This window comes from Balaenoptera borealis, assembly GCF_965194805.1.
Source record: "Balaenoptera borealis genome assembly, chromosome: 10".
NCBI lineage: Eukaryota > Metazoa > Chordata > Mammalia > Artiodactyla > Balaenopteridae > Balaenoptera > Balaenoptera borealis.
This window is the reverse complement of record NC_138874.1, coordinates 86,275,496-86,300,109: the sequence shown is the minus strand read 5'-3', so window position 1 is coordinate 86,300,109 and position 24,614 is coordinate 86,275,496. Positions and strand designations below refer to the sequence as shown.

General features: G+C 45.8%; 1 protein-coding gene across 50 annotated transcripts in view; it reads left to right on the top strand.

Annotated features, from left to right (window-relative positions):
• The window catches only part of SORBS1 (sorbin and SH3 domain containing 1), a 241,433-nt gene that overhangs the window by 183,952 nt on the left and 32,867 nt on the right, over positions 1 to 24,614 (top strand). For 36 of the 50 annotated variants that reach the window (XM_082406460.1, XM_082406437.1, XM_082406466.1 and 33 more), the window contains 7 exons: positions 77 to 160; positions 4,158 to 4,223; positions 4,776 to 4,877; positions 9,169 to 9,218; positions 17,466 to 17,638; positions 20,293 to 20,378; positions 23,377 to 23,544. In XM_082406460.1, coding sequence (XP_082262586.1) covers positions 77 to 160; positions 4,158 to 4,223; positions 4,776 to 4,877; positions 9,169 to 9,218; positions 17,466 to 17,638; positions 20,293 to 20,378; positions 23,377 to 23,544 — 729 coding nt within the window. Of the gene's footprint in view, positions 1 to 76; positions 161 to 4,157; positions 4,224 to 4,775; positions 4,878 to 9,168; positions 9,219 to 17,465; positions 17,639 to 18,169; positions 19,634 to 20,292; positions 20,379 to 23,376; positions 23,545 to 24,614 lie in introns of all 50 variants that reach the window. The other 14 variants (XM_082406464.1, XM_082406457.1, XM_082406452.1 and 11 more) reach the window with 3 other exon arrangements.

Genomic DNA, 24,614 nt, shown 5'->3' with positions numbered 1-24,614 from the left:
TGGCCGGTTCCTATGTAATCTCTGCATAATGTTATCCTTCTCTCTCTTCCATTTCCCCTATCACCAACCCCTATAGAGTCGGGATATAAGCCCAGAAGAGATAGATTTAAAGAATGAACCTTGGTATAAATTCTTTTCGGAATTGGAGTTTGGGAAACCGGTAAGTTTAATAGCTTCAGTGGTTATAGACACCTTTTTTAATAGTGCTGTTGATGCATTGTTGCTGCTAAAAAATCAGACCTATTTGTAAAGAATTCAGGAAGTGGGGAGCAGCCTTGTTGGCTGTCAGTGGTGGGATTGTCTATTCTCGCTACAACCTGTGAGCTTCCCATTGCTTTACTTCACCAAGAAAGGACAGTGAGCTCTGGACAGTGTTTCTTGCTAGAAAATCCCCCAGGAGACATGGCTAAGTCATTGCTTGTTTCAGGACCTCCCACCACTAGCAACAAATATCACACACCTTGTAGATTGCATTATTTCGGCCTTTGGTTCAGTTCCTTGACCAAAGTCTTCATGGTATACCAAAGACAACCAGGAAAATGCATTACACACTGAGAAAGACCAGCACTGTCACTGCTTTAAATAGAAATTTTAGAAGCACGCATGCAAGGGAAGTGCCAGCGCAAGTGGAAAAGGTCCTCTCTATGCAGAGGTGATCCTCGAATGCCATCCTGTTACAGGCGACTTTTAGGGAATGATTTCTATGAGGTAGGATAATATTTCCCAAAATTAGAAATGAGAGTGAGGAATTCTAGCAAACTTAGTATTCAGCCCAATAGCCTGTAGCTTCCCTGTGATGTGTCTGAGTTCGCTTTGGTACAAATTGATTTTTGGCACTTAAAGGAGGATTTTCTTGGCCTTGTACCCAAAGGAGTATCAAACCGAAGGGAGAATTGAGCTCCTTTTTCCACTGGAGATGACTGGAAACTGACTTTAAAGCTCCAGTTACTTTAAAGTCTTAATTATTACAGCTGCAAAAAGAATTTACAGGTGGAGGGATTTAGTGTATAAAAATAAAACATTTTATTAGATGTTTGTATGAGACTTTAAGCATTGAATCCGGCGTTTGAATCACCATGATTTAGAATGATAGTTTTATTTGCAGATAGCAGTTAACTTTATAGTTCAGTAAAATGTTAAATTCTGTAGTACATTTTTAATGAAGATGAAGACGGAGAAATTTAACTGTTGCTCTGGAATTGCTGAGCTTTGTTTGAATGTTCAGTCATTTTCTGAGTTAGGAGCACCTGCCTTGCAAACACCCCTTCTTGTAGGAACAGGCATTCCTCCCACTTTGTCCCCTCCCTGACACTGTCACCAAATGTCAGCCAAGGCGTCCTGGATGAACAGCGCCGCCTAATGACCAGCAGAGAGGGAAGCATCCAACCCAAAGTCTGCACCGTCTCCTCCCCTCCCCAAAGCTTTGGTACACACCTCACTTCTCCTCTCTCTCCCTGTTTTCTCTGCTGTCCACCATTCACACATCAATGAAGTCTAGCTCACGCAGTCTCTTCCACATGCAAAGATTTAACAGTATCCTAACCCTTTTCCTTTTCTTTTTCTTAAAACCTGCTCAATTATCTCACAAAAAACCTGCAGAAATGTGTACCCCTGCCCCCTCAAAAAAAAGACCATGATTGGTACACACAATGATAATGCCATGCTTTCATCAGAGAAAGCAAAAGATATTAGCTTTAAATTGTTTATAATAAGGAGTCTATGCCATTGAGTTTTGAAACCCTGTTCAGAATCCACAAATTTCTAGCCATCTCCTCATTTGCCAGATAACAAATAACTATATTAGTTTTACTGAAATGTTAACTTTTAGGAAAAGTTATGAAGCCATTTTTTTCTAATTAATTGTGATTGGTTTGTTTTATTAAATCTGTCATCGTAAATGATACTCCTTTCGTTACAGTAGACAGCATTTCAGTCACAGCATATTTAGATAGGCTCTGTGAATAGCTCCGTGAATTAGCATTGTTTCTGCTGGAAACCATAGCCTAGCCTGAGCCCACACAACCAATCCAGACAAACGTTGACAACACGGTCCATCTGCGTACGGGGACCTTCCTATAATTTGTATTCCTACCCTATTGTCCTAACTGCCTCTTAATTATTTAAAGACTTAGAGATGCTTTTCCAAAATGTCATTTGCTCTGAAGCCAGAGTGTTCCTTGCATAGACCTTAGAGTCCTTCTTAAATGGGACTACCTTTTTTTTGCGTAGGTCTTTTAAAGTAATAAAAGATGATACTTTTGAAGACTTGCCAAAATAGCTTCATCAATGCCTGTATCCTGAGGAACAGCACTGAGGTGAACGGGTCCTTATGGCCTGAGTCATCCTAAGGGTGGGCTTGTTATCTGGTTGAACCAGGTTGATGACTGGATATTACTCCCAGAGTCTGGGAGGAAGGTGTGATGGGGAGAAGTTTTTTCTTCACTTCTCTCCTATCGCAATCAACTCTGGGCCACAAAAGAGCAAGAGACATAAATAAAAGGGGTGTAATCCATGGCAGTTGTTTTGGAAGATTTTTCGGTCATTCAGAAGCGGAATGAAATTAAAACTCCTATCAACCATGTGGATCATCGTTTCTCCTTTTTACACCACATGAACCTAGGACCCACTTCCCCCTAGTAAAGCCTGCCAGAACTTTAGACATTTAGCCTGAACTCCTTTCTTCCTTGGCCCCTTCACTTAAAGCCACCCAAAATGAACTGAAGTTTCAGCAAGCTCCTGACTGTAATACCTTTTAGGTCTAATGAGTTGTAGGATATCAACTAATTTAAGACTCCAGGGACCATTTGGGGGAAGATTATTTAAAACCAATTTAATTTGTAAACACTGTCTTATTTTTTGCAGTAAGTAAATGAGTAGGGCTACCATCAGTGACTTGAAAACATCTCCATCCCCAGATGAACAGTCCAACTGTATTAAGTGCTTAAAGATGAATGGTAATTGTCAGTGGCACTTACTTTACAAATTGCAGCATATACGCAATTTATATTACATACACAAGTTACTGGTGAAGGCACCTTGGAATCAATTACGTTTCATTTGTAAAATCCATTACTTTTTATTTGGCCTGGAGTGTCAGCTTTTTCTTCTTTTTTCTCCCCCTAATTCCTACAGAAATTGATGTGATTTCTGTAAGTAAGCTCAAGGCAAAATGTAAAACTAATTTGAATGCTTCCATAGAGTTGGTTATGATGAAATTTGCACAGAATGATAGGAGTTATTAATGATCTCATCTCCTCAGAGGTCACTGTGTAAGAAATTTCAAGTGTAAGTGGGCAGAACAAGAAGGTTTACTTAGTGAAAGAGAGGTTGCAAAGATAGAAGTGGCCTGTAACTTCCAGGTGTCCTACCCTCTGGACCCCGCTTAAAACAATTCTCCTGGCAGATTTCTACTTCGGGAATGCAGTTCTAATTCTAACATGAACAGTTAAAGGAGAAAATAAAAATAACCTTACAGTTCACTCTTTAAATTCAAAGTAAAAACTCTGCTCTCTAAGAGAGATGGGAGGTTTGACTCTACCATCAGCAGTATTATCAAAGTCTAGTTAAACTGTAAAAGGAGATTTTTAAAAAATTATCTAGTGAAATTGTCTAGTTCTACAGTGCAATATTTAACACCTGTTTCATACATGGATTTCATTGCCACAAGCCACAGGAAGCACGTTTAGCACCATGTACCCACCCTTGGTCAGATCTCCAAATTCACACGTTTATGAAGACATAATGAATTTTACAGGGGAGAAGACTAGCTCCCAAAATGTAGGCTCTCAGTGTCCATCTTAGTTGGAAAAGAACAATGAGGAATTTAAATGTTTGTTTTTGTTCAAATAGGTGTTAATGCTTTATTTTTTTTTCCTTTGTTCTTTTTAAAGTTTTCAATATGTAGAATCCACCAGTGATTGACTCTTGAGACAGAGATGCAGAAATAAACCTCCCACTTTAACATTTCCAGCTCCTGAGTTCCATGGGGTCCCCAGGTGGCCTCAGGAGACAGGGTGCCCGCTCCTTTTGTTTTTTAGTTCACTTTTCTGTGTTGAGACAGTTCTCCTAGCGTTGCCCCTCTTGGTTTGAGCCGGTCTCCATGTTTGTCTTTATGTCTTTACGCTCATTTCTTCATTTCCTCCTCTGCTTCCCGTCAGCCTCCCAAAAAGATATGGGATTATACTCCTGGAGACTGCTCTATCCTTCCTAGAGAGGATAGAAAGGTAATTCCACTGTGCGCTGTGTGTGTGCGCTCTGGCCTGGCTAGTGTGCGTGTGTTGTGGGCTTTTTTCTTTTATTAAATCCCCCCCCCCTTTTATTTTTAACTTGATTGTAACTTTTTTTTTTTTTTTTTTGGCTTGGTGATAAAACAGTTTAACAAAGTCTCTAAGACTTATACTAATGTGTAGAGGTTTTTAAAGCAATTGCTTATTCTTCTGACATATAGTATGTGTCATAGTCACCATACTCTGAAAAAGAGAAAATAGGTATTTCCTAAAAGGTAGGTTTTTGGGGTCTGTGTAGTTCCTCTCTCTAGCAAGTAGAGTTTTGGAGCTCTGATTACCACAGGATTTATATTCTCTATGCCTAATGTTGCATTCTCTGTTTTCCTGTCTTTAACTCATTTCTAGTAAGCTCTTGTGTTTTAGTCATGCCATCTTTGCCTTAGTAATGTATGATACTAAACAAACTCATTTTTCAAACGTAACCTTCCATGCTGTCTGCCTTTCCTCCTAACTAAAACACTCTTTCCCATCTTTTCTTTCTTGAACCAGACTAATCTAGAAAAAGATCTCAACCTCTGCCAAACAGAGTTAGAGGCAGATTTAGAAAAAACGGAGACGCTTAATAAAGCACCCAGTGCAAACCTGTCACAGGTATTTCCGAGTTGTTCTCGTGCCCTCAGTTCCCTTTGCTTTCTTCTTTGTTCTATGGTTTTTGATGTAGTTGGGGTGATGAATGGGTATGCTGGGCATTTTTAAGCTGCATGGCTTTCTGACTCCTGTTTTAGATCACCCCTCACCCCCCAACTTAATTTTTGTTTGGATTTCTTTTGAGCTTGGCATCTTCCTTAAAGGGGATTTTTCAAATATATATGCAGGGTGGCTGGTGATTTAACTGCTCCCCCTTACCCCCGCTTACCATCCTCTTTCTCTGCTTTCAAGGGGTCACCCTTTTAACTCCCCTTCTGCCCCCTTGTGTGTATACCTTCTCTGAATTTTCAGGGAGCCTTTTTGGGGCAACTTCCGTGTCTTTTTTGCAGCCTTGGGAGATACCAACCTCAGAGATCATTTTCCAAAACACAGCGGCTGTGATTCGAGTGCCTCTTGCGTGCAAGGCACTGTCAGAATAGTAGTATTTGTAATTTGAAAGGTCAGAAAGTTCTTAATGAAAAAATGCACTCTGGAGGCCAGAGAGCCTGGCCACAAGCGTTTGAAACTCTGCCTACATTGATATTTTTAAAGGGAGCTATGTCCCAATGTGGTTTATTAAAGGATATGTCAGAAAAAGAGAGAGTCCAGGGTAAATGGGCTCCCAAGGCGAAGAAAAATACCAAATGTTTGGAGAACTACCCCCAGGGCTCCCTGACAAAACAAAGGAGATGCTTACAAGGAAAGGGTATCTTTATAGAAAATAAAAAAGGAATGCGGACACTGCCGATGAGGCTGGGACGTCCACAGACTGTGGCAGGAGAAGTGGAAAAAATGCTAACGGACCATGTTATTCTTAAGCAGAACTGAGACAAGGAGGGTCAGGCCACCAGTGTGTGTGACTTGGGTACGAAGTCATGTAGAGCCAGAGACTCAAAGCAGGTGATTATGGCCGCAGCCAGGGGGGCCTGGGACAAGAGGGGCAGAAGCCAAGCACTGCAAGCAGATCCAGGGGAGTTAGGATTTGGGAATTCAGAGTCACCGAAGGACGAGGTAGCCAGCAGGACCAGCGGTTAGGCCCAGGGGAGCACAGAAGGTGAGCGACGGTGCATGCCATCAGGCAGATGCGTGACGGGGTGAGCATAGTGGGGCGCTGAGTCTCCAACCAGGGCGGAGACTGGCACCAGCTGTAGCTGCTGTGGGAATGGAGGTCTGAGCTGGGTCTAAAGGAGAACTGTGGCTGCAGGTAAGTCCTGAAGTGAGCTGGGGGGCCAGAGGGGAGCCCGAAATGAATCAGCAGGCACTTTTTTCAAAGTACTGTAATAAGAGTGGTCCTGTAACATGTGGCAGGATGGACAGCAGCTAGAGAACTACTGCAGTAACCGCAGCCTCCTTGGGGCAGAGATGGCATCCAGTACCTACAACCCTGCCTGGGGCTAGGTGGGCCCGAAGAGGTGTCTGATGCATGAATGAGTCATCTTGGCATTGGTTCAATTACGCGTTGCCCGTAGTCCCTAACGTGTGTGTGACGTGCTGAGGGAGGTTCTAAATCAGCACAAGAGTGGACTTTGCCTTCAAGAATGTGACAGCTTAGTCACACTCATAAATAAAAGATCTCCAACAGTACACAGCAGTGCCTGGTAAGAGCTAAATGAATGCTACGGCCTCTAAGTGTTCAGAAGAGGGGGAAATCTTCCAGGAAATCAGGGAAGACTTCTCAGGAGTCGGCCAGGATCTTAAGGGATTGATGGAATTTAGGTACATGGCGAAAGTGGGGGCCATCCATTTGAGGCATGGTAGAGAGCACAAAAGTGAACGTGTTTAGGATGGATTCAGGAATAAAGTAGATGAATTCATCTGTAATAGAAAATTTGGGGTGATAATAGTGGAAGGCAGGTTTGGGAAGAGAGGGTTGACCCTGGGTTGTAGAGACTCCAAAAATATGGTTAAAGAGATGGTTGATTTTGCCCTCAAGTCAATGATGTAATTCAGGACTAGTGTTTTAGGAAGGTTAGTGTCCTCGCTCTAGAGAGGTTGAACTGAAGGGATAACCTCCAGTTGGAGGTTGAGAGGTCAAGGAGGCTACTGTAGCAGTCCAGGCATGTAGGGGTGAGTACTCCAGTGGCACCAGCATGAAGGAATGAGGGTAGATGTGAAATCACAGAGGAAATTGCAGTGGGACATTTTAACTAATTGGTGTGAAGAACAAAGAATTGGGGAATGGGAAGGAGACACAGACAACTGTAGGGTTTTCGCCAGGAACCTGGAAGAATGGGGACATCAGTATGTCACATAAGAAAGGTGGGGAGAAAATCAGTGCAGAGGTAAGGTGAAGGAGGTGGTTTAAGGTGGTTTATTTTTGAGGTGTTGGTTTGGTATCATATAGGGAATATCCAGTACACAGTTGGAAATAGAAAACTAGGTCTCATGAGAGGCAGGGAGGTGGAAAGTCAATCCGAGTCACCTGAAGAGAAGTGATGGTTGAAGCCCTGGGAGCAGGTGGAGACACCCAACCTGGGAGTAGATTACAGATAGAAGAGAGAGTCATGCAGAGAGAAAGGATGGGAGACAGGCAACTACCCATCAGGATGTTGGATGACACAGAACAGGAGGAGAGGGGCAGGTCAGAGAAAACCAGAGTGAGGAGGAAACGTGAGAGATGGAGCAAGTATGAGAGTTGCCTGAGGGGTCCCCCAAAAATAGACTCTGAGGGAAGGTCAGTGCACTTGGTAACCAAGAGGCTTCTAAAAACTTCCGAGGTTGCTGGGTAAGTAGTTGATGGGAGGTAGAGTATGTGGTGAAGAATCAGGGGAGCCTCCAGGGATACAGCACTGATTGGCAACATGTGATTGTGGAAGGAAGGAAGGGGGATGTTTCCAGAGGACTCAGCAGGGTTGTGCAAAAGTTCTTCCAAGATGGAGACCCACAACGGGGCAGGTGCCAAGGCTGGGAGACCAGTGCGGGCAAAGGGACTGGAAGGATGGGTGTGGAGGTGAGAGCAGTGCCTTCTCAGGAGCAGTGGGGGTGGAGGGCAGAGGAGGGCTGGGGGTGAGCCCCTGACGAAGGCTGCCTCCTCTCCCGTCATCCTCCCTCTTTCCCAATCTCTTCCTTTTCCTTCTCCTGGTGTTTTTCCTTCTCTCCTTTCCCCAAGTACCTCTTCTCCTCCACAGAGCTTGTTTTCCTTGAAGTGGTCATTAGTAGAGGTAGGAGCTTTTGGTTTTGGTCGCGCTGTGTGGTTTGCGGAATCTTAGTTCCCCGACCAGGGATCGAACCCGTGCCCCCGGCAGTGGAAGCGCAGAGTCTTAACCACCAGACGGCCAGGGAATTCCCAGGAGTATCTTTAAACGTTAACTTTTATGTTGATGTATTCAACTAACACATTATTTTTAAAAACAAATATATTGAACCCTTTGCCTTTCTTTCTCCAAGACAATAGAAACCCTAAACTCTGTAATTATGCTGCTTTTTCTCTGCATAGACTCTTGGTTTTCTTCCTTGTGCATAGGGGCCTGTAATTTGATAACATGTTCCCTCCCGTCACGCTGAAATGGTCATTAATAGGTTTTGTGAAACTGCATTTCTCCCAATTTCCACACTTCTCAATCTGCAGGGGTAAATAAATGATCTAAAAGTACAGTCTTTTAAAATGCATTTTTTAAAAAAATCTTTATTGGAGTATAATTACTTTACGATGGTGTGTTAGTTTCTGCTGTATCACAGAGTGAATCAGCTGTATGTATACACATATCCCCATATCCCGTCCCTCTTGCGTCTCCCTCCCACCCTCCCTATCCCACCCCCCTAGGTGGACACAAAGCACCGTAAAATGCATTTTTGTATGTTCTGTACCTGAAGTGTTGGGTGACACTCTGGTTGAGGCATGTGGGTGCATGAAGGAGTCTGGTGGGCTTGGCAGGGGCTCCGAGGGTGGGGGGATAAGCTGCTGGAGGGTGCTGTCCATGTCACTAGTGCCTGTTGCCAAGCGGTGGGCCATCTTTCCAGTGGGCCTGCGACTGGAGATAAATGTAAGGAGTGGGGCGTCTCCCGACCCACCCAGAGAGCCCTGGTTGCAGCCACTGGGAGGCAAAAGCCCAGAAGTCCTCCTTCTAGAGAAAGAGCACCGCCTTCCACCAGCACTGAGACTTTTCCAGCCGAGCTCCCCATCTCCCAGAGGGCTTCATCTAAACTAGGAAAGGAAAGGGACTTCTCTCGTTTTCCCCTTGGCTTAAAATATCTGAGTCGAAGTAAGTCATCTACATTCTTTTTTTTTTTTTTTTTTTTTTTTTGACATTTACAGAGCTCAGCAGTCAGCCCCACTCCGGAAATTTCTTCAGAGCCTCCTGGATAGTAAGTTATCACTGTTTACATGGCTTGATGTATTAAATATCAGAAACGGGAAGAGGCTTGTGTTGTATTTTGTTATCAGTCTAGTGGATTTGAATGATGTACAGTTTGGTGATAAGTAGCAATTATCGTCTTCAAATTATTTTTTTTCTCCTCTTTTTCCAAATTAATTTTGTGTTGATTCATATTACCTTTGATAAGCTTTTCCCTGTGTTGGCATCTTTACCTTTAGAATGTGTGCTGATCTTTGGGGGAACGGAGTGTGTGACTAAGGCCACATCTGGTATAAAGGCGGGGGTGGGGTGAGGTCCTCGGGCTGGACGTATCACAAGGAAAGATGGAGCCAAGAAGGGGCTAACTTGTCTGATTCTCAGAGATCTTGGTTTATTCCCCCATACCAATTCTTAGAATTCTGCCTGAGTGATGAATGCACTCCCCACGCACTTCTTCATGGGGTAACCACCAGACTCCTTTCCCGTCCCCAAACCATCCCAGGTCCTCTCCTAGATTACTTGTCTTTGTACTTTACTATGCAGCTGTTATCCCAGCCGAAAATGTTTCAGTGCTGCTCCCTACCTTTACAAACATGGTGAATAGCCAGCACTTTAGCTTGTATAAATGGGCCCTAACGGATCCTTCCTATACCCAGTCTCATATTAGTACCTCTTATGGCACTTACTGCTGTTGCTGTATACCTGACTTATGCTCTTGTATTTTTATAACTATAATAAACTATGAACTCCATGAGGGCAAGGACTGCATCTCCACACTGCCTGGTGCACCCTATAGATTTGGGAGCTGTTCTGGTAGGAGCAGCTTCTCATCTCATCACCATTATATCATCATCTGTATCTCATTCTTTGAAATATGACAAGGAGGAAAGGCACACTATTACCTGTTCCATTTGGGTTGGGTAAGTCCACAATGAGCAAAGTTCACCTCTTCAAATAGACGCCTGACTTGGTCTGAATGCTGAGTTTATGGGGGCAAATATTATGGTCACTTGGGCATATCCAACCTATCATATCTTGCCAAAGAAGGCCTTTTGCAAGAGTAGTTTCATTTGAAAGTCAATGAGCTGGGATTAGGGCACTTTGGTGAAAAATTGCTTCAGGTGGCTGGCTGAGTGAATTTCTACCAGATCTAAGGCACTATGCTGGGTATCCTTTTTTTTTTTTTTTAATATAAATTTATTTATTTATTTTTGGCTGTGTTGGGTCTTCGTTGCTGTGTGCGGGCTTTCTCTAGCTGTGGCGAGCGGGGGCTACTCTTTGTTGCGGTGTGTGGGCTTCTCCTTGTGGTAGCTTCTCATTGCAGAGCACAAGCTCTAGGCACGTGGGCTTCAGTAGTTGTGGCATGAGGGCTCAGTAGTTGTGGCTCATGGGCTCTAGAACGCAGGCCCAGTAGTTGTGGTGCACGGGCTTAGTTGCTCTGCGGCATGTGGGATCTTCCTGGACTCTAGGACTTGAACCTGTGTCCCCTGCATTGGCGGGTGGATTCTTAACCACTACGCCACCAGGGAAGTCCTGGCAGGCAGATTCTTAACCACTGTGCCACCAGGGAAGTCCCTATGCTGGGTATTCTAATTGGAGCATAAGATGCAGTCCCCTAATAGTTTCAGGGGCAAAACACGCAAAAAAATAAATAAATAAATGTTAGTAAATAAAAAGGCAATGTGGCAACTGAATGAAATAGATTGTAGAGGTTAAAAGTATTCAGGAGGCAGCTCCCACAGGATATCAGAGTTAAGAGTGCAGGTCTTGAATGAAATGATAATTTTAACGACTTATTGAGCATTTACTATGTGCCAGGCCCTGTGCTTAGCATTGTATATACTTTACCTCATTTAGTCCTCAACATTTCAGGATCAGGCATTACTTTTTAATCCCCATTTTATAGGTGAGGAAACAAGCACAGAAAGGTAGTGTGTGCCCAGGTTCCACAGCTGTGTGTGGCAGAACTACCACCAGAGTAGGAGCAATGACGTTCTAGGCCAGGAGACCGCCAAGATCTGCTGGTGGCAGCAGTAAACTCTCACCTGCACCAATGCTGATTCAAAATTGGGTAATGAACCAAAGGCATGCTAGGGTTTACTGTTTTGAGTGATTTAAAAAACAGCTTAACCATTTGTGTAATAGTGTGTTAGCAGGATTGAGGGGGACTCATGCAGACTTTTTAAAAGAGCAGATTGCTTTCAGACACTCTGAGTACTGGTGTACATAGATATTTGATGTGTTAATTTACCAAGCACTGTATTTGTATCACAGAAATAGGTCCAGAGACCTCTGTTTTTCAGCCATAGCCCAGCTCTCATGAAACACTTGACAGGAATAGATGAGCTTTTCCCTCCTGCCGTTCTTCCATGTGGGGATTTTTCAGTAATTCAGGCTTGGTTTTCTCCCAGTTTGTTCAAATGAGTTAGGTTTTTCAGTATTTGGAATTGGTGAGGAATCAACATAAGTGTATCAGTGCCTGATACGTATGAAAATGCACAATAAGTGTTTGTTGAATAAATAAATGCATCTGTGAATCTTAATTAACTAGAATCCAATTTGCTTAGCACTGAGGCAGGCTGCTTGTGAACTGAATCTGGCCCCTTTCACTGAATGGACACAAAACATGTGAAAGAAACGTTGGCAAGGCTTGACTTAACCCAAGGGCTGAAGAAAGAGGAGTCACCGATAGCCCAGGATCAAAAACTCTGTGGTCACTGGAGAAGTGATGGTGTTGTGTTAAATCTACTTTCACATCTTGAGCAGACTGCAGTTTAGCATTTTATTAGCATGATTCCATATCACAATATTAGAAGAACCTGGGAAGAGAAAGGAAGAAATTCACCCATAGCCCCAATATCCTAATACAACATCAGTCCTTCCTCTCAAAAAATATATCTTTCATACTTGTAATCATAGTGTATGTCCCATTTTGAATTTAATTCCCTGGAGTTATCAGATCTATAAGTCAGCGGTGTATTTTCATCATGACTTATCATTTCGGCATTGATTGGCACGAATACATTTTTTTGCCTAACCAAAGAGCTTTACTTTATTTGGCCAGCAGGTGGCACTCAACAACAAGCTGCTCTTTCCTAAATGGTGATGGTCCACTAGAGAAAACATTATTTCCCTTAATCTAATGTAAGATCAAAACACAAATCATTACCTGAAGAGCTACATGAAAGATTAGAGACTCCCCTGGTCCTTAAAAATGTCAGAAATCTGTGTGCTTGTAGGCATGTAATTTCATAGAATCATTTTTTTCCGCTAATATGTATTTGGTGAACAACAGTGCTAGACACCAGGCATACAATGATTCATAAGATAAACTGCCTGGCCTCAAGGGGCTCAGAGTGTCATTGGGAAATTACACACTTGTACATGACAATCAGAATGCAGTGTGGTAAATTCAATGATGGGACCCAAGAAGGAGTAAGCATCTCTGTTTTGGGGAGAATGAAAGAAAGGTTTTATAGAGCAGCGGCAAATAAAAAGTGAATGACAGTAGCATTACATTATAAATACAAAAAAATTTTTTCATGCAGTACAAAAGGCTTTAAGATTGTCTAGACTCCCTTCCCCAAAGTCTAGAAACAGTTACTTTCTTTATTTTTTTTTTTTTCCTGAAAACACCAAATGGTTTTCAACAGTGAATTCATGAGGCTGGAATTTTTTGTTTTGTCCTCTGTTGAATCTCCACCTAGGAGAGTGATTGACACTTAGTAGGTGCTGAGTAAATATTTGTGGCATGAATAAAATCAGCAGTGGAATGACAAATTGAGATCTTCTCTAGAAATATCATTGGCAGTGATTTGCAGATATGATTGGAGGGAGTCAGGGCTGCAGGCTCGGGGAGTGGTGATGTGCTTCCAGCAGAGGTATAGACAAGTGGTCATGAGCAGTCCTGGGAGGGAGAGAGCAGGATTAATGTGAGCTCTGTCAAGGGCAGGGAGTAAGCAGGACCTGGTGACTGCTTAGGTCTGGGGAGCAAGGGGAGGGAGGAGGGGGTTGATGCCCCTGGATTTCTGGCTCGGGTGAAGGAAGACAGAGGAACAGAGCTGGGGTTGGTTTGGGACAGGTTGGGTTTAAGATGCCTGAGGACCATGTCGGTGAGGGTGTCTAGAAGGCAGTTAAATGTCTGTGTCTGGAACTCAAAAGAAAGGTCTACATAGATTACGGATTTGAGCGTGGATTTCATGGACAATCTCTTTGCACCTTTTAGTTTTGCAGATGAAAGAAATTGAGGCTGAGAGAACCAGATTGTTTCCAAGTTTTTAAACAGAGTGGGTTTGCCTCAGCAATCACATTCCTCGTTGGAGCCGGGCTGGAATCACAGCCTGCCAGGACCCTGCCTGTCTCCTCCAGAGCCCTCCTGGTAGCATGATTGAAACAGTTGGGCCTAAGATGATTGCTCTCTTCTCTCACTTTACCCTTTCAGTGAGTGTGTGTTTATTGAATCCCCCTTGAAACTCAGCAGCCAGCTCTGCATCTCAGCCAGAGGGTGAGTTCTCCGCACTGTCCCCCCTCTCCCCACCCGGCTTGCTCTTTCCGAACCGACAACAGCTCAGCTCAGGCTACGGAGGGCTGAGCTGCTGAATTTGACTTGTTTTGTGAAGCAATCGGGGGCTGCTAGTCCTGATCGGGCCTTTCTCCATCAGCCTGGCTCGTTTTCCCATCTTCTCTGATCTGTTTGAACACAGCAAAGACCCAGGAACTCTGTGACCTTCTGCAAATGCCTTCACCCCTCTGGTCCTCAGTTCTGGGGACAGTGGGACAAATGGTACGTCTTTCCAACATTAGGAGGTCTGATGGAGATGATATATTTAAAAACATTGGTCAAGAGCTTTTAGATACTGTTTTGAAACAAGGAGCCCCTAAGTTGCAAAGTGTTACACATGTGGAAAAAGCATGTTGGCTTTGGTATCAGAAAGAAAACAATTGGCTAAAGCAAATCCATTCTGAGAGGTTTCCTGAGTGCTGGTTTGTTGTTCTGGTGGGGAAGCAGGAAAAAATGGTGATAACGGGTGGAGTAAAGCCAGAGGTGGGGTAGTGGTGGGAGGGAGGGAGGTTCTGACAGCTGGTGCGGTAGAGGCGGTATGGGGTCAGGCAGCTGGTCACGTCTGAGAGTCAGCACCAAACAAAGTGAGGAGGAACTAGGGAGGATTGGGTGGGAGGTTCTGACTGAGGCTGAGGCAATTCAAGGGGAAGGACAGCAGAATAGAAACTGCCGTCAGGCACTCCCCCAGTGCCGAGGGGGATCTGGTAACCCCAAACCAAGGTGAGCAGGGCTTTAGAGACTGTCCCCTCCCAAAAAGGCTGTTGGTCGGTGAGCCTCAAGGACATATATGCATGGATCTTAGTTGAGGTTGTACAAAAAAGGAGAAACATGTGGTTAAACTGAAGGACAAAATCAGAAAATGCAACCAAAAAGAAGAGGGTGGACGGTGAAGGGGAAATTTAGAAAAGGGGCAGATTTGTTTTTCATTGTGAAATTCAAACTTAAAGCCAGTTTAGAAGAGCTTACCTTTATTTAAATTGGCAGATAGTGCCACAACCTTGCAAGTCACCTTTAGGGGTCCTCCAGCTCTCTAGCAAGAGGTGACGGTTTTTATTAATCAGAACCTGGGTGGCGTCGGTGAACGCCACCTGCAGGCAGAAGCAGGAGAGCCAGAAGCAGCATGGGTGCAGCCATTGTCCCAGAGCCTGCGGGAGAGAGTGGGCACCTCCCAGCAGGGACCAGGCGGGCACCAGTAAGGACAGCCAGCCTGAGCTCAGGCCGTCCTAATTCCCTGTAGTTTTTCTCTTTCCACCCCTCTGATGACTCCATGGTCACTGATTTCAGGAGCTAAGAGCCCTCAGTGAATGTGATATAATCCTTATACTTGTAAAAGAATTTCTAAATACACAATTTCACAAATCAAAGCATATCCTTAATCAGATCATATGTGCCAATTTTTACTTTCTGAAAATGTGACCTTTTATTCATTCCACAGATATTTATTGAGCATACTCATGGCCGATTTAGTCTAGTGGGCACCTGCAAATAAAGAGTGTTTCCCCATCCTGACCTTTCCAGAGCCCTCTCTCTGAGACAGAAACCCTGGAGGGCTGCGTGTAGACTCACTTCATTCACGTGCCTTTTTTTTTTTTTTTTTGGCCATGCCGCTGGGCTCACAGGATCTTCCCTGAGCAGGGATTGAACCCGTGTCCTTGGCAGTGAAAGCATGGAATCCTAACCACTGGGCCACCAGGGAATTCCCATCATTCACATGCTTTTTGTTCTCAGCTTTGAGGGTTGTTTTTCTTTCCCCTTAGATTCCCAATAATGTTCTCCTGTCTTGGCCGAGGAAAGGGCAAGAGATTTGACCCCCTGACCTAGGCCAGAGATAATGAGGAGGGGCCTGGGAGAGCCCTGATAGCCTGGCAGTCCCCTGAATAGAGCACATGAAGCCCTTAAAGCAGTGGCGGGCACATGGCAAGGGCCCAGGAAGTGGTGGTGACTGGGAGGGGGTGTTACCAGTGCTGGAAGCAATGGAATTGCTCCGGAGAACTTGCCTACTTTGAGGTGGAGACATTGCCTGTCCTACCACAGAATTTCCACCTCTTTTCCACTTCTGACTCCTGGCTCTGGATACGCTTGTCCCAGGGGTGCATTCGTGGCAGGTGGCACTCAGCAGTGATGACGCACATGGAGCTCCAGCATTCTTAAGCCCTGTTTCCCCGTGATGTGCGAGCCTGGGCTCTTGGAAGGTGCTGCCTCCTAGGTGGTAGGGAAATGTTAGAGCGGCCGAGAGTACCGTCGGTGGTGCCCGACGACAAGGTTCAAGTTCCAGCGCCGCCCGTCCACTGACTGTGCCAGCTTTGATGAGTGCCTGACTCTCCCGGTGCCTCGTCCTCATCTGAAAATGGGGAAAGTAGGACCGTTCGTGGGAATTAAAGAGAGAATGATCATCGGGCACTTAGCACATTGCCCCGCACATAGGCCATCTCACCAAGCAGGGTGTATGGCTGCTGTTGCCGTCATTGTGTGTAACTCTGGGGACCCAGAGTCTGCGGGAAGTATAAAAATGATTGTATGGTGATGCATGGATAGAAGGAAAGAGATGGACAGATGTATGAGGAAGCAAATGCAGCCCAGCGTTCCTTGTAGAATCTAGGTTGGGAGTGGTATATGGGTGTTCACTATTGTAATTCCTTAAACTTTTCTTTCCGCTTGATAATGTTCATAATAAATATTGGGATGAAGTAATTTCATCAAGCTGTTTACATCTTTAGAGCTGGAAAAATTCCATATTGATACTGGTAAATGGAATTTGGTAGAACTGAAAAGCAGCCTAGCAGGAGCCTGAGTGCTTTTGTGGAAAAGGGGTCATCACTGATCTGAGTGAGTGTGTGTGCACGCGCGTGTGCGCGTGCCCACATGTCAGTGTGTTGGTGGGGGAGGGCATAGAAAACTGGAATTAGGGGAGGGGGAGGGTTCAGTGAGTAAGCGCTCTTAATATTTTCTGTGCCCCACCTCATTCCAAAAAGGATTTGTGGTAACTTGCAAAAATACCTAGACTTTCAACAAGATAAAAATAAATGAAGGATATAAACAAGCAATCGTTTATACTCATAATACATGTCTTAAGGTGCTGAATACAAATTTTGAAAGCAGTGAATGGGATAAGACTACATAGAATCCCAGCTTCCGGTTGTACCTGGGGGCTGATTTTCCTGGAGACCCAAGGCAGCTGGGCCACCTCCTTTCATTGTTGATTTTAATGCTCCATTGGTCAAAGCACTTGTGAGGAACAACCCAGAAAAATAATCCAGCTGGTGGACTTGAAATGGCCAACTCTGGCTGGCAGCATGTCAGAAGCTCCACTCATGTCCTTGACGGTCCCATCTTGTGTGCAACCACTGGGCCCCCAGAGCCACCTCCTGTCTGCCCCCCCCCCTCCTGCCCTCCATCCCCAGGCAGTGTTTCTCAGAGTTATTCTTTTAAAACACAAGGCAGTCATCTCAAATAGAGCACCTTGCTGTTTAGACACGATTCTGGAGCATTCCGGGGCACCTGTGGGCCTGCCTTGTCTGTAGAGCGCTATGTCTAAATAAGAATGCCCTTTAGAAGGGACGGTGCTTGGCTGGGATGCCAGGAGGTGCGTTTCCTTGTCCTCAGCTGGTAATGTGCTTTTTTAGAAAACTGTTAAAAGTACTAAATCCTACTCTCTCTTTTTTTTTCTTCTCTCTTTTAAAATTTCATTGTTCTCAGTGTATATTCTTCCAACTTCCACGCGGTGAAGAGGGAATCAGATGGGGCTCCTGGGGATCTTACCAGCTTGGAGAATGAGAGGCAGATTTATAAAAGCGTCTTGGAAGGAGGAGATATCCCTCTCCAGGGCCTGAGTGGGCTCAAGAGGCCATCCAGCTCGGCCTCAACTAAAGGTAACTGGGCGAAGCCTGCAGGCCTCTCGCCCATCCACACGGCTATCAGGATATCTCTCGCCCATCCACACCCGTTCCTGGGGTGATGGCAGCGAGGGTGAACCTCCAGCTACTGGGATAAGTTTTGACTTGTTCAGATCCATTTCCAGGCCACTGAGCCCTCCTAGTCCCCTCCCCTAGTTTCTCACCGGCCATTTTTCTTTCTGGTATGAATAGTTTCCCTTCCTTTGAACCTCAACCTTGCTCTCCCTGAAGCATCTCTCTCTTTTTTGTTCTGATTCCCTTTTCTTAGAAATTAGCTGAGCTTTTCCTAACTCTAGCAGGGTGGCCATTTTTCTTTGCATCTTTGCACCTGCTTTGCAGCACAGATTATTTTGCTTCCGGACATCGACTGGAAATTAAAACAAAAAACAAAAAACCCCTTATGACAAATGAGCATGTTACCTCTCCTTTTTTTTTTTTTTTTTTTTTTGTAGCAGCTTTCAGCTTTAACCTAATGGGTCTGTTTATTTTATTCTGCATGCTTTCCAGTGGATCATAAAGGTGGGAATGCTCACATGATTTCTTCATCTTCAGTTCATAGCCGAGCGGTTCACACTAGCAGTGTGTTAGGCCCCGGGTGTAAGCACAAGAAACCCCTGTCCGCTGCGAAAGCCTGCATTTCGGAAATCCTCCCCTCCAAGTTCAAACCCAGACTCTCTGCTCCCAGCGCTCTTTTGCAGGATCAGAAGAGCGTCCTGTTGCCATCCGAAAAGGCTCAGAGCTGTGAGAACCTTTTTGTCTCGGTTCCTCTGAATGATTCCAAAAGAGGCCTCCCCCTGCAAGTGGGGGGCAGCGCGGAGAACCTGCTCGTGCGCTCCCGGCGGGACTACGACGGCAGGTCGAGCAGCACCATGAGCCTGCAGGAGTACAGCACCAGCGCCAGGAGGCCCTGCCCACTCTTGAGGAAGGCTGGCCCGCAGTTCACCATGCTCTACCGAGATATGCACCAGATCAACCGGGCCGGCCTCTTCCTGGGGTCCGTCTCCTCCTCCAGTGTGCGGGATCTTGCCTCCCACTTCGAGAGGAGCGGCCTGGCATTGGCCAGGGGCGAGCTGGGCCCCAGCCAGGAAGGCTCGGAGCACATCCCCAAGCACACCGTCTCCTCCCGCATCACAGCTTTCGAGCAGCTGATTCAGCGGTCCCGGTCCATGCCGTCGCTGGACCTGTCCGGCAGACTGAGCAAGTCCCCCACGCCCATGCTGGCCCGGAGCGGCCTAACCTCTGCCCGCTCGGCCGAGTCCCTCCTGGAGTCAACCAAGCTCCGGCCCAGGGAGGTGGGCGGGCTGAACGCTGGGGGCATCTATGCCTCCCCGGCATGTAGCCGGATGGCGGACCCCACCTTGGGCTTCAGGGGCCTCGTGCCTTCCGAGCCGCTCTCCGCCTGCTCGGACGAGCTGGACCGCTGCTCAAACGTCTCCAGCGACAGCCGAGAGGGCAGCAGCGGCAGCATTCACGGAGACTTCCCCAAACACCGCCTCAACAAGTGCAAGGGCACCTGCCCGGCCTCCTACACCCGCTTCACCACCATCCGTAGGCACGAGCAGCAGCAGACCTCCCGGCGGCCCGACTGGCGCCCGGATCCCAGGGGGGACAAGGGCACGCTCCTCAGGAACATCTACCTAATGAGCCCCCTCCCTTTTCGGTTGAAAAAGCCCTTCCAGCATCCCCCCAGACAGCTTTGTCCCGGGGACTTCTCGGGCCAGAAGCCAGACCCCCCCAGTCAGCCCCATCAGGACGAGCCCCCCTCCGGGGGGAGGCCCTTGGTTCCCAGACGCCTGTCTTCCCGGCACACCATGGCCAGGCTGAGCCGGATCTCAGAGCCCCCTCAGGAGAGACCCGCGGCCCCGGAGGTCTGCCTGACGGCCTTTAGAAATGGGAACTCTCTGCCGTGCTCAGACCACAGCCTGGATAGGAACAACAACCCCCAAAGTGAACTGGGAGCGTCCCTCGGAGGTGGCCTTCTGTGTCTTTGCCCAGTCTCCTCTCCCACCTCTCCACTCCGCTTGCTTTGTTCCCTCCTCCCGTGTGCCCTTGGTGCTCATTTTCTGGTCCGTCCTTTGTTTTCTGTTTGTTTTGCTTGGCAATTAATCATGGCTCATAGTGGCTGCACTTCTTTAAAAAACAGATCCCCCATGTCATTTAGACTAACCACCAAACTCTGTTTCGAAAGAAAAATTGGCCGTTTAGCTCATCTGAGAAATTTGTTCATTTGAACTCCTGAACCCCTTGCAGTTCACACCAATCCCAATTCACCCTGAGGTTTTTTGAGAGGCAGCCTCTCTCGGTGGCCCTGTGTATGTGTGTGTGAGTCTACAGTGTGTGTCCCTGTAAGATCCTGCACGCCTCTTAATAGGGACACTTTTCAAAGACGGTCCTGTCTTTGCTCACCTTTTGCCTCTGATTAGTTTTCTTTGTATGAAACTAGTTCACAAGTAAATCCAAAAATCGGGAGGGAGGGCATTTGGGTTTTTTTCCTTCAGAATTTGAATACTGACCACCAAACAACGACGGTACAAACTTGATATTTGTCATGGATGAAAGGTGAAATCTTTTCCCAATCTGGTTTCCCACTAAATCTTTGCCTGTTTTAACTTTACTTTATTGTTTTGAAGATTCAGAATCACCAAGGCATTTTATACCAGCTGATTACTTGGAATCCACAGAAGAATTTATTCGGAGACGTCATGATGATAAAGAGGTAATCGCCCCCTTTGAAATCTCTTAGCTCTTGTGCAGATAAAAATATGAAGGAAGTAGACATTCAGGGAGGTGACATGGCCTAGCAGTTAGAAGCAAACATTGGGATTTTCACAGGTGACTTTTTATATGATATGAGCTCAATCACTCCTCTTTTAGTCCACTTTTCTGAAGAGTAGGACTGATTTTCCCCAAGGTTCCAAATGCCAAATCTGCCTGGGAGGTTCAGAAAGAGGTTGCCCACCACTGCATTCAGTGCCTCTTAAGGGGAACCTAGAGTCCTTCCCCCTAACCCCCGCCTTATTACTCTCCAGGGAAATCCATCCTCTATTGGCACAAAGCACAGTTCATATTGAGAAATGTGCAGTAGGAGAAAGAGGAAACTGAAAAAGAATAATGCCCATGATACATTTTATAAAAACAGTTTGAAGAAGTTACCTTTAACTCAGAAGAAGAGAGATACCCCAATACACTTTGATAACCCCTCTCCCCCAGAACTTCAGGATATAGACCTTGTCCTGCAGCTACTGAAATGTCTGTATTGCAGTGATCTGACTGACGGGGCCGGGAAAGGAACGCGTTCTCTCGGGATTTAGGAAGAGGTAGTTCTGCACATCAGCTAAATGGGTAAAATCACAAGCTGCTGTTGTGATGAAGTGTTATTACGAGGCGTGTTCTCTAGACTTTGCATTCCCAGAAGAAAGGGTCCTATAGCTTAAACAAGCTCTGATGAGTGTTTTCTTGCAATGAAGAGATGGAAGAATTGCTTTGAACCTGGTGGCAGCAAGGGAAGGTGTTCATGTGTATACAACTCTGTCCTTTTCCCTGTAAAGTCTGAAGCCCTTTTTCTGTGTTGTGCTGTTTTGTTGAGGTGGTTTCAGAGCTTAGGGGGATTTTCCTTAAGGATTTAGGGTAAGGCTGACATTGAAGAGAGCTGGAGGGTAACAGTCATTGCTGCCAGCTAGAGAGACAAAGGACGAATAAAACCACAGCTCTGCCCTTCTCCGGGCACAATACAGACAGTGCTCAGTAAGACATTTGCGCCTGTCTGTGAAAAGAAACAGGAGGAAGCATTTGATGGACAGAATTCTTTGTGATAACAAGGTGAAAAACTCACAATGGATGTCCATCTGGCCACAGAGCAGACTCCTTTTTGTCACTGTCACTGAGATACAAGATTCTACCTATCGAAGCCTGGCCTGCTGTGATGAGGGAAGGTGACATTCCATTTCAGGAGTATAAACCCTAGCATCCAACATGGAAGGTTTTGTGATAGAATTCTTGTCTACCACATGGGAAGCAGATTTTACTTTGCTGGTTTAGCAGTTCAGAGGGTGAGCAGCTTGTTTCCTGAATAACGCTGGCTCACAGGTCCTTGGGTCTTTATCCCTGTTTTTTGACTTATGTGTTTCAACTATGGGAATGATGGATTTGCTGAGGTCGGATTCACACACTGGGTAGGGAGCTCTGCTCCGTTTGCATCTGTCCATTCCCATTGCTACAGAAACAACTCACATGTCCCAGCTCAGGGAATGCCAGTCCTGGCATTTTTCCATGCAAGTGGCTTATTATTAACATTGATGATAATGGCATTTCAGAAAACAAGAGCCTGTCAGTCCTGGAAGGGACATTAGTGGTCATCTGGGCAATTCCCTTGTTTTATCCAGGAAAGGACTGCCACAGGGCAGTGGCTTGCCTCGGGCCACATAGCCAGTTACCTTGTACCAGAGGCAGAGCTGGAAACCAGGGCTCTGCCGTGCTTCACAAAGCACTTTCTCACGTCTTTTCTCATTTAATCTTTACCACAACTTACCTGAGCTCTGGAAATCCCACAGCCATTTGACGAGTTATTGCTTTATTACTGGTAGACCCTGGAGAAGAATAGAAAAATGGGCCCACCATCCTTTGGGGCTAGGTGTCACTTAAGGCATTTAATTACCTGCTGGGAGAAGACTAATGCTTTATTGAGAATGTTCAGAATGATCAGTTCTAATCAATGCTTTCCTGCGAAGAATATTAATCCCAGGAAGGTATGATTGGTATGGAGTAAGAAAACACATTAAAATTCTCTTCCATAGGGTCCTTTCGGTAGGCAGTGAGGACATTTAGTTAAATGGAGTGTTGTTTAATTATTTTAAAAGGCCTTTAAAAATAGAAATAGATGACTATTTCCTTAATTTAGGAGAGAATATTTCTTCTAAACCCAGGTACCATTATTCTTAGTTTATCTCCTATATTTATAGTCTACTTCATTCCCTTAAACTCCGTTTCATTTCACCTAAGGGAGAAGTAGTTAAGTAGGAAGTACAAGGTAAGTGATGCCTTCTGTCAGTCACATAAATAGCTTTTGGTGCGTGTGCTGAGGCCTCCTAACAATTGTACTCGGAGGAAGGGTTGGCTAGCCTAGGAGAAGGGGTGCCACGTTTTCTGAAATGGGTATCTCTACTCTCTTGAGCATAAAGTAGCAGGAATAGGAAGCACAAAGATGACCTGCTTGCCATAGAACCACACAGTAAAAGCCCACAGCAGTTTTAATAGCCTGATTTGAGCAGGAGGAATCAGCCAGCCCTGGTCCCACTATGGGAACTCATCACTGCCTGAGCGAGGGAAGGATAGCACTTGCAGCCTCCCACCATGCTCCATGCGCGTGAATGCTCCGGACGGACCCCCAGGATGCCCTGGCCTTGGCCGCCTTGTATCAGGAGGCAGGAGGCTTTTGGCTGAGCGGGAGATAGTCTGCAGACAGCGTAACCGTATGGGACCCAGCATTCCCCACATCCCAGTGTTCCCCGGTTTCTCCCTGCAGCGCTGTCTCCTCCCTACACAGAGCGCACATGGGTGGTTACAGCGGGAACCTTGCAGTTGCGGCCATAAAGCCCCTCCAACATCTGTTTCCTCCCTATTGACCCAGCACCTTTTTCCTTAGTTGTTTTTGTTGGCAGTTTTCCAATACCCTGGACCAGATGATTCACAGCCCATTTTATGCAATTTCATGGCAGAAACTTTTAGCGGACCAGAGACGACTTAAGCGTGAGCAAGAAGAAGCCGATATTGCAGCTCGACGCCACACGGGCGTCATTCCGACGCACCATCAGTTTATCACTAATGAGCGCTTTGGGGACCTCCTCAATATAGACGATACAGCAAAAAGGAAATCTGGGTCAGAGGTCTGTTTTGGTCACCTCGATCTGCTGCTTGACCCAAAGCAATATTTGCCTTCCCTCGGCATTGCCCTCTGTAGGCCAGATTACCTCTCCAAACAGCATCTGTCATCCTGGCTTCCCTTAGGCTTGCTTTGGCTCTTCTCTGGCTGGTCGGTGGACATGATTCCCATTATGTCCTGTGCTCTGTATGTCCAAGCATGCCTGGCTGCGGGACCGGGATCTGCTGGCGCACATCCTGAATGCATGCCTTAGAGCATCGGCTGCCTTCATGAGTCTGGTCTTCTCCATCTGCATTTTATCATGAGACTGTGTTGCCTGTGCACTTTGCTTAGAAACCTATACCTTAGTTCATATGCATTAGTAGCTATGGTGTGGACAATTACGAGGTTCTTCTTTGAAGAGATGGTTTAGTGAAACTTGTATTACATGCAGTACTGCCACTTGGTATCCTACGATGATTTAATTGACTGAAGTGTTCAGTAGAGCTGAAGCCTCACTGAGGAATTTTGAAAGCCAAACCGTTTTGCAGTGAGGGTAAGCCATGGAGGGTAAGAGCTCTCTGAGAGAGATTTCCTTTGTTGCCTTAATTTTGACATTTCTCAGCTGAAATCATGAAACTTAATATTATACAAGGAACAAAGAAGTACAAGCCTTTGAAGTGATTTTATCCAGGCCTTGGCCTCCCATGTGAAGGTCAACATATTGAAATTCTTGTGCTGGCCAAATGCTGCATCTTGCATCAGCGTTTGTTTTGCCACGTGATCCTTAAGTAGCCCTGCTGAAGATTAGCTCCTTTCAGGGAAGCCTGTGTGTCTGGGGCTTGGGGAGGATTGGGGAAATGGGGCAGTGACACCAAAGTATATACAGTTGTATAATCATTCAGTGTAATAGCCAATTAAATATTCATGTCTCTATCTTTTGAGTGACAGAGGCACCACTGGCTGTTCATCAAATGGTTTGGGTTTTGTTTTCTTTTTTAAAGAAATAGAAGGTGACTGTAACAAAGAGAGAAAAGGGGGAACCAGACTAGAAGATGAAAAGCTGGGGAGGGGAAAGAGACTCTAAGGTGATAG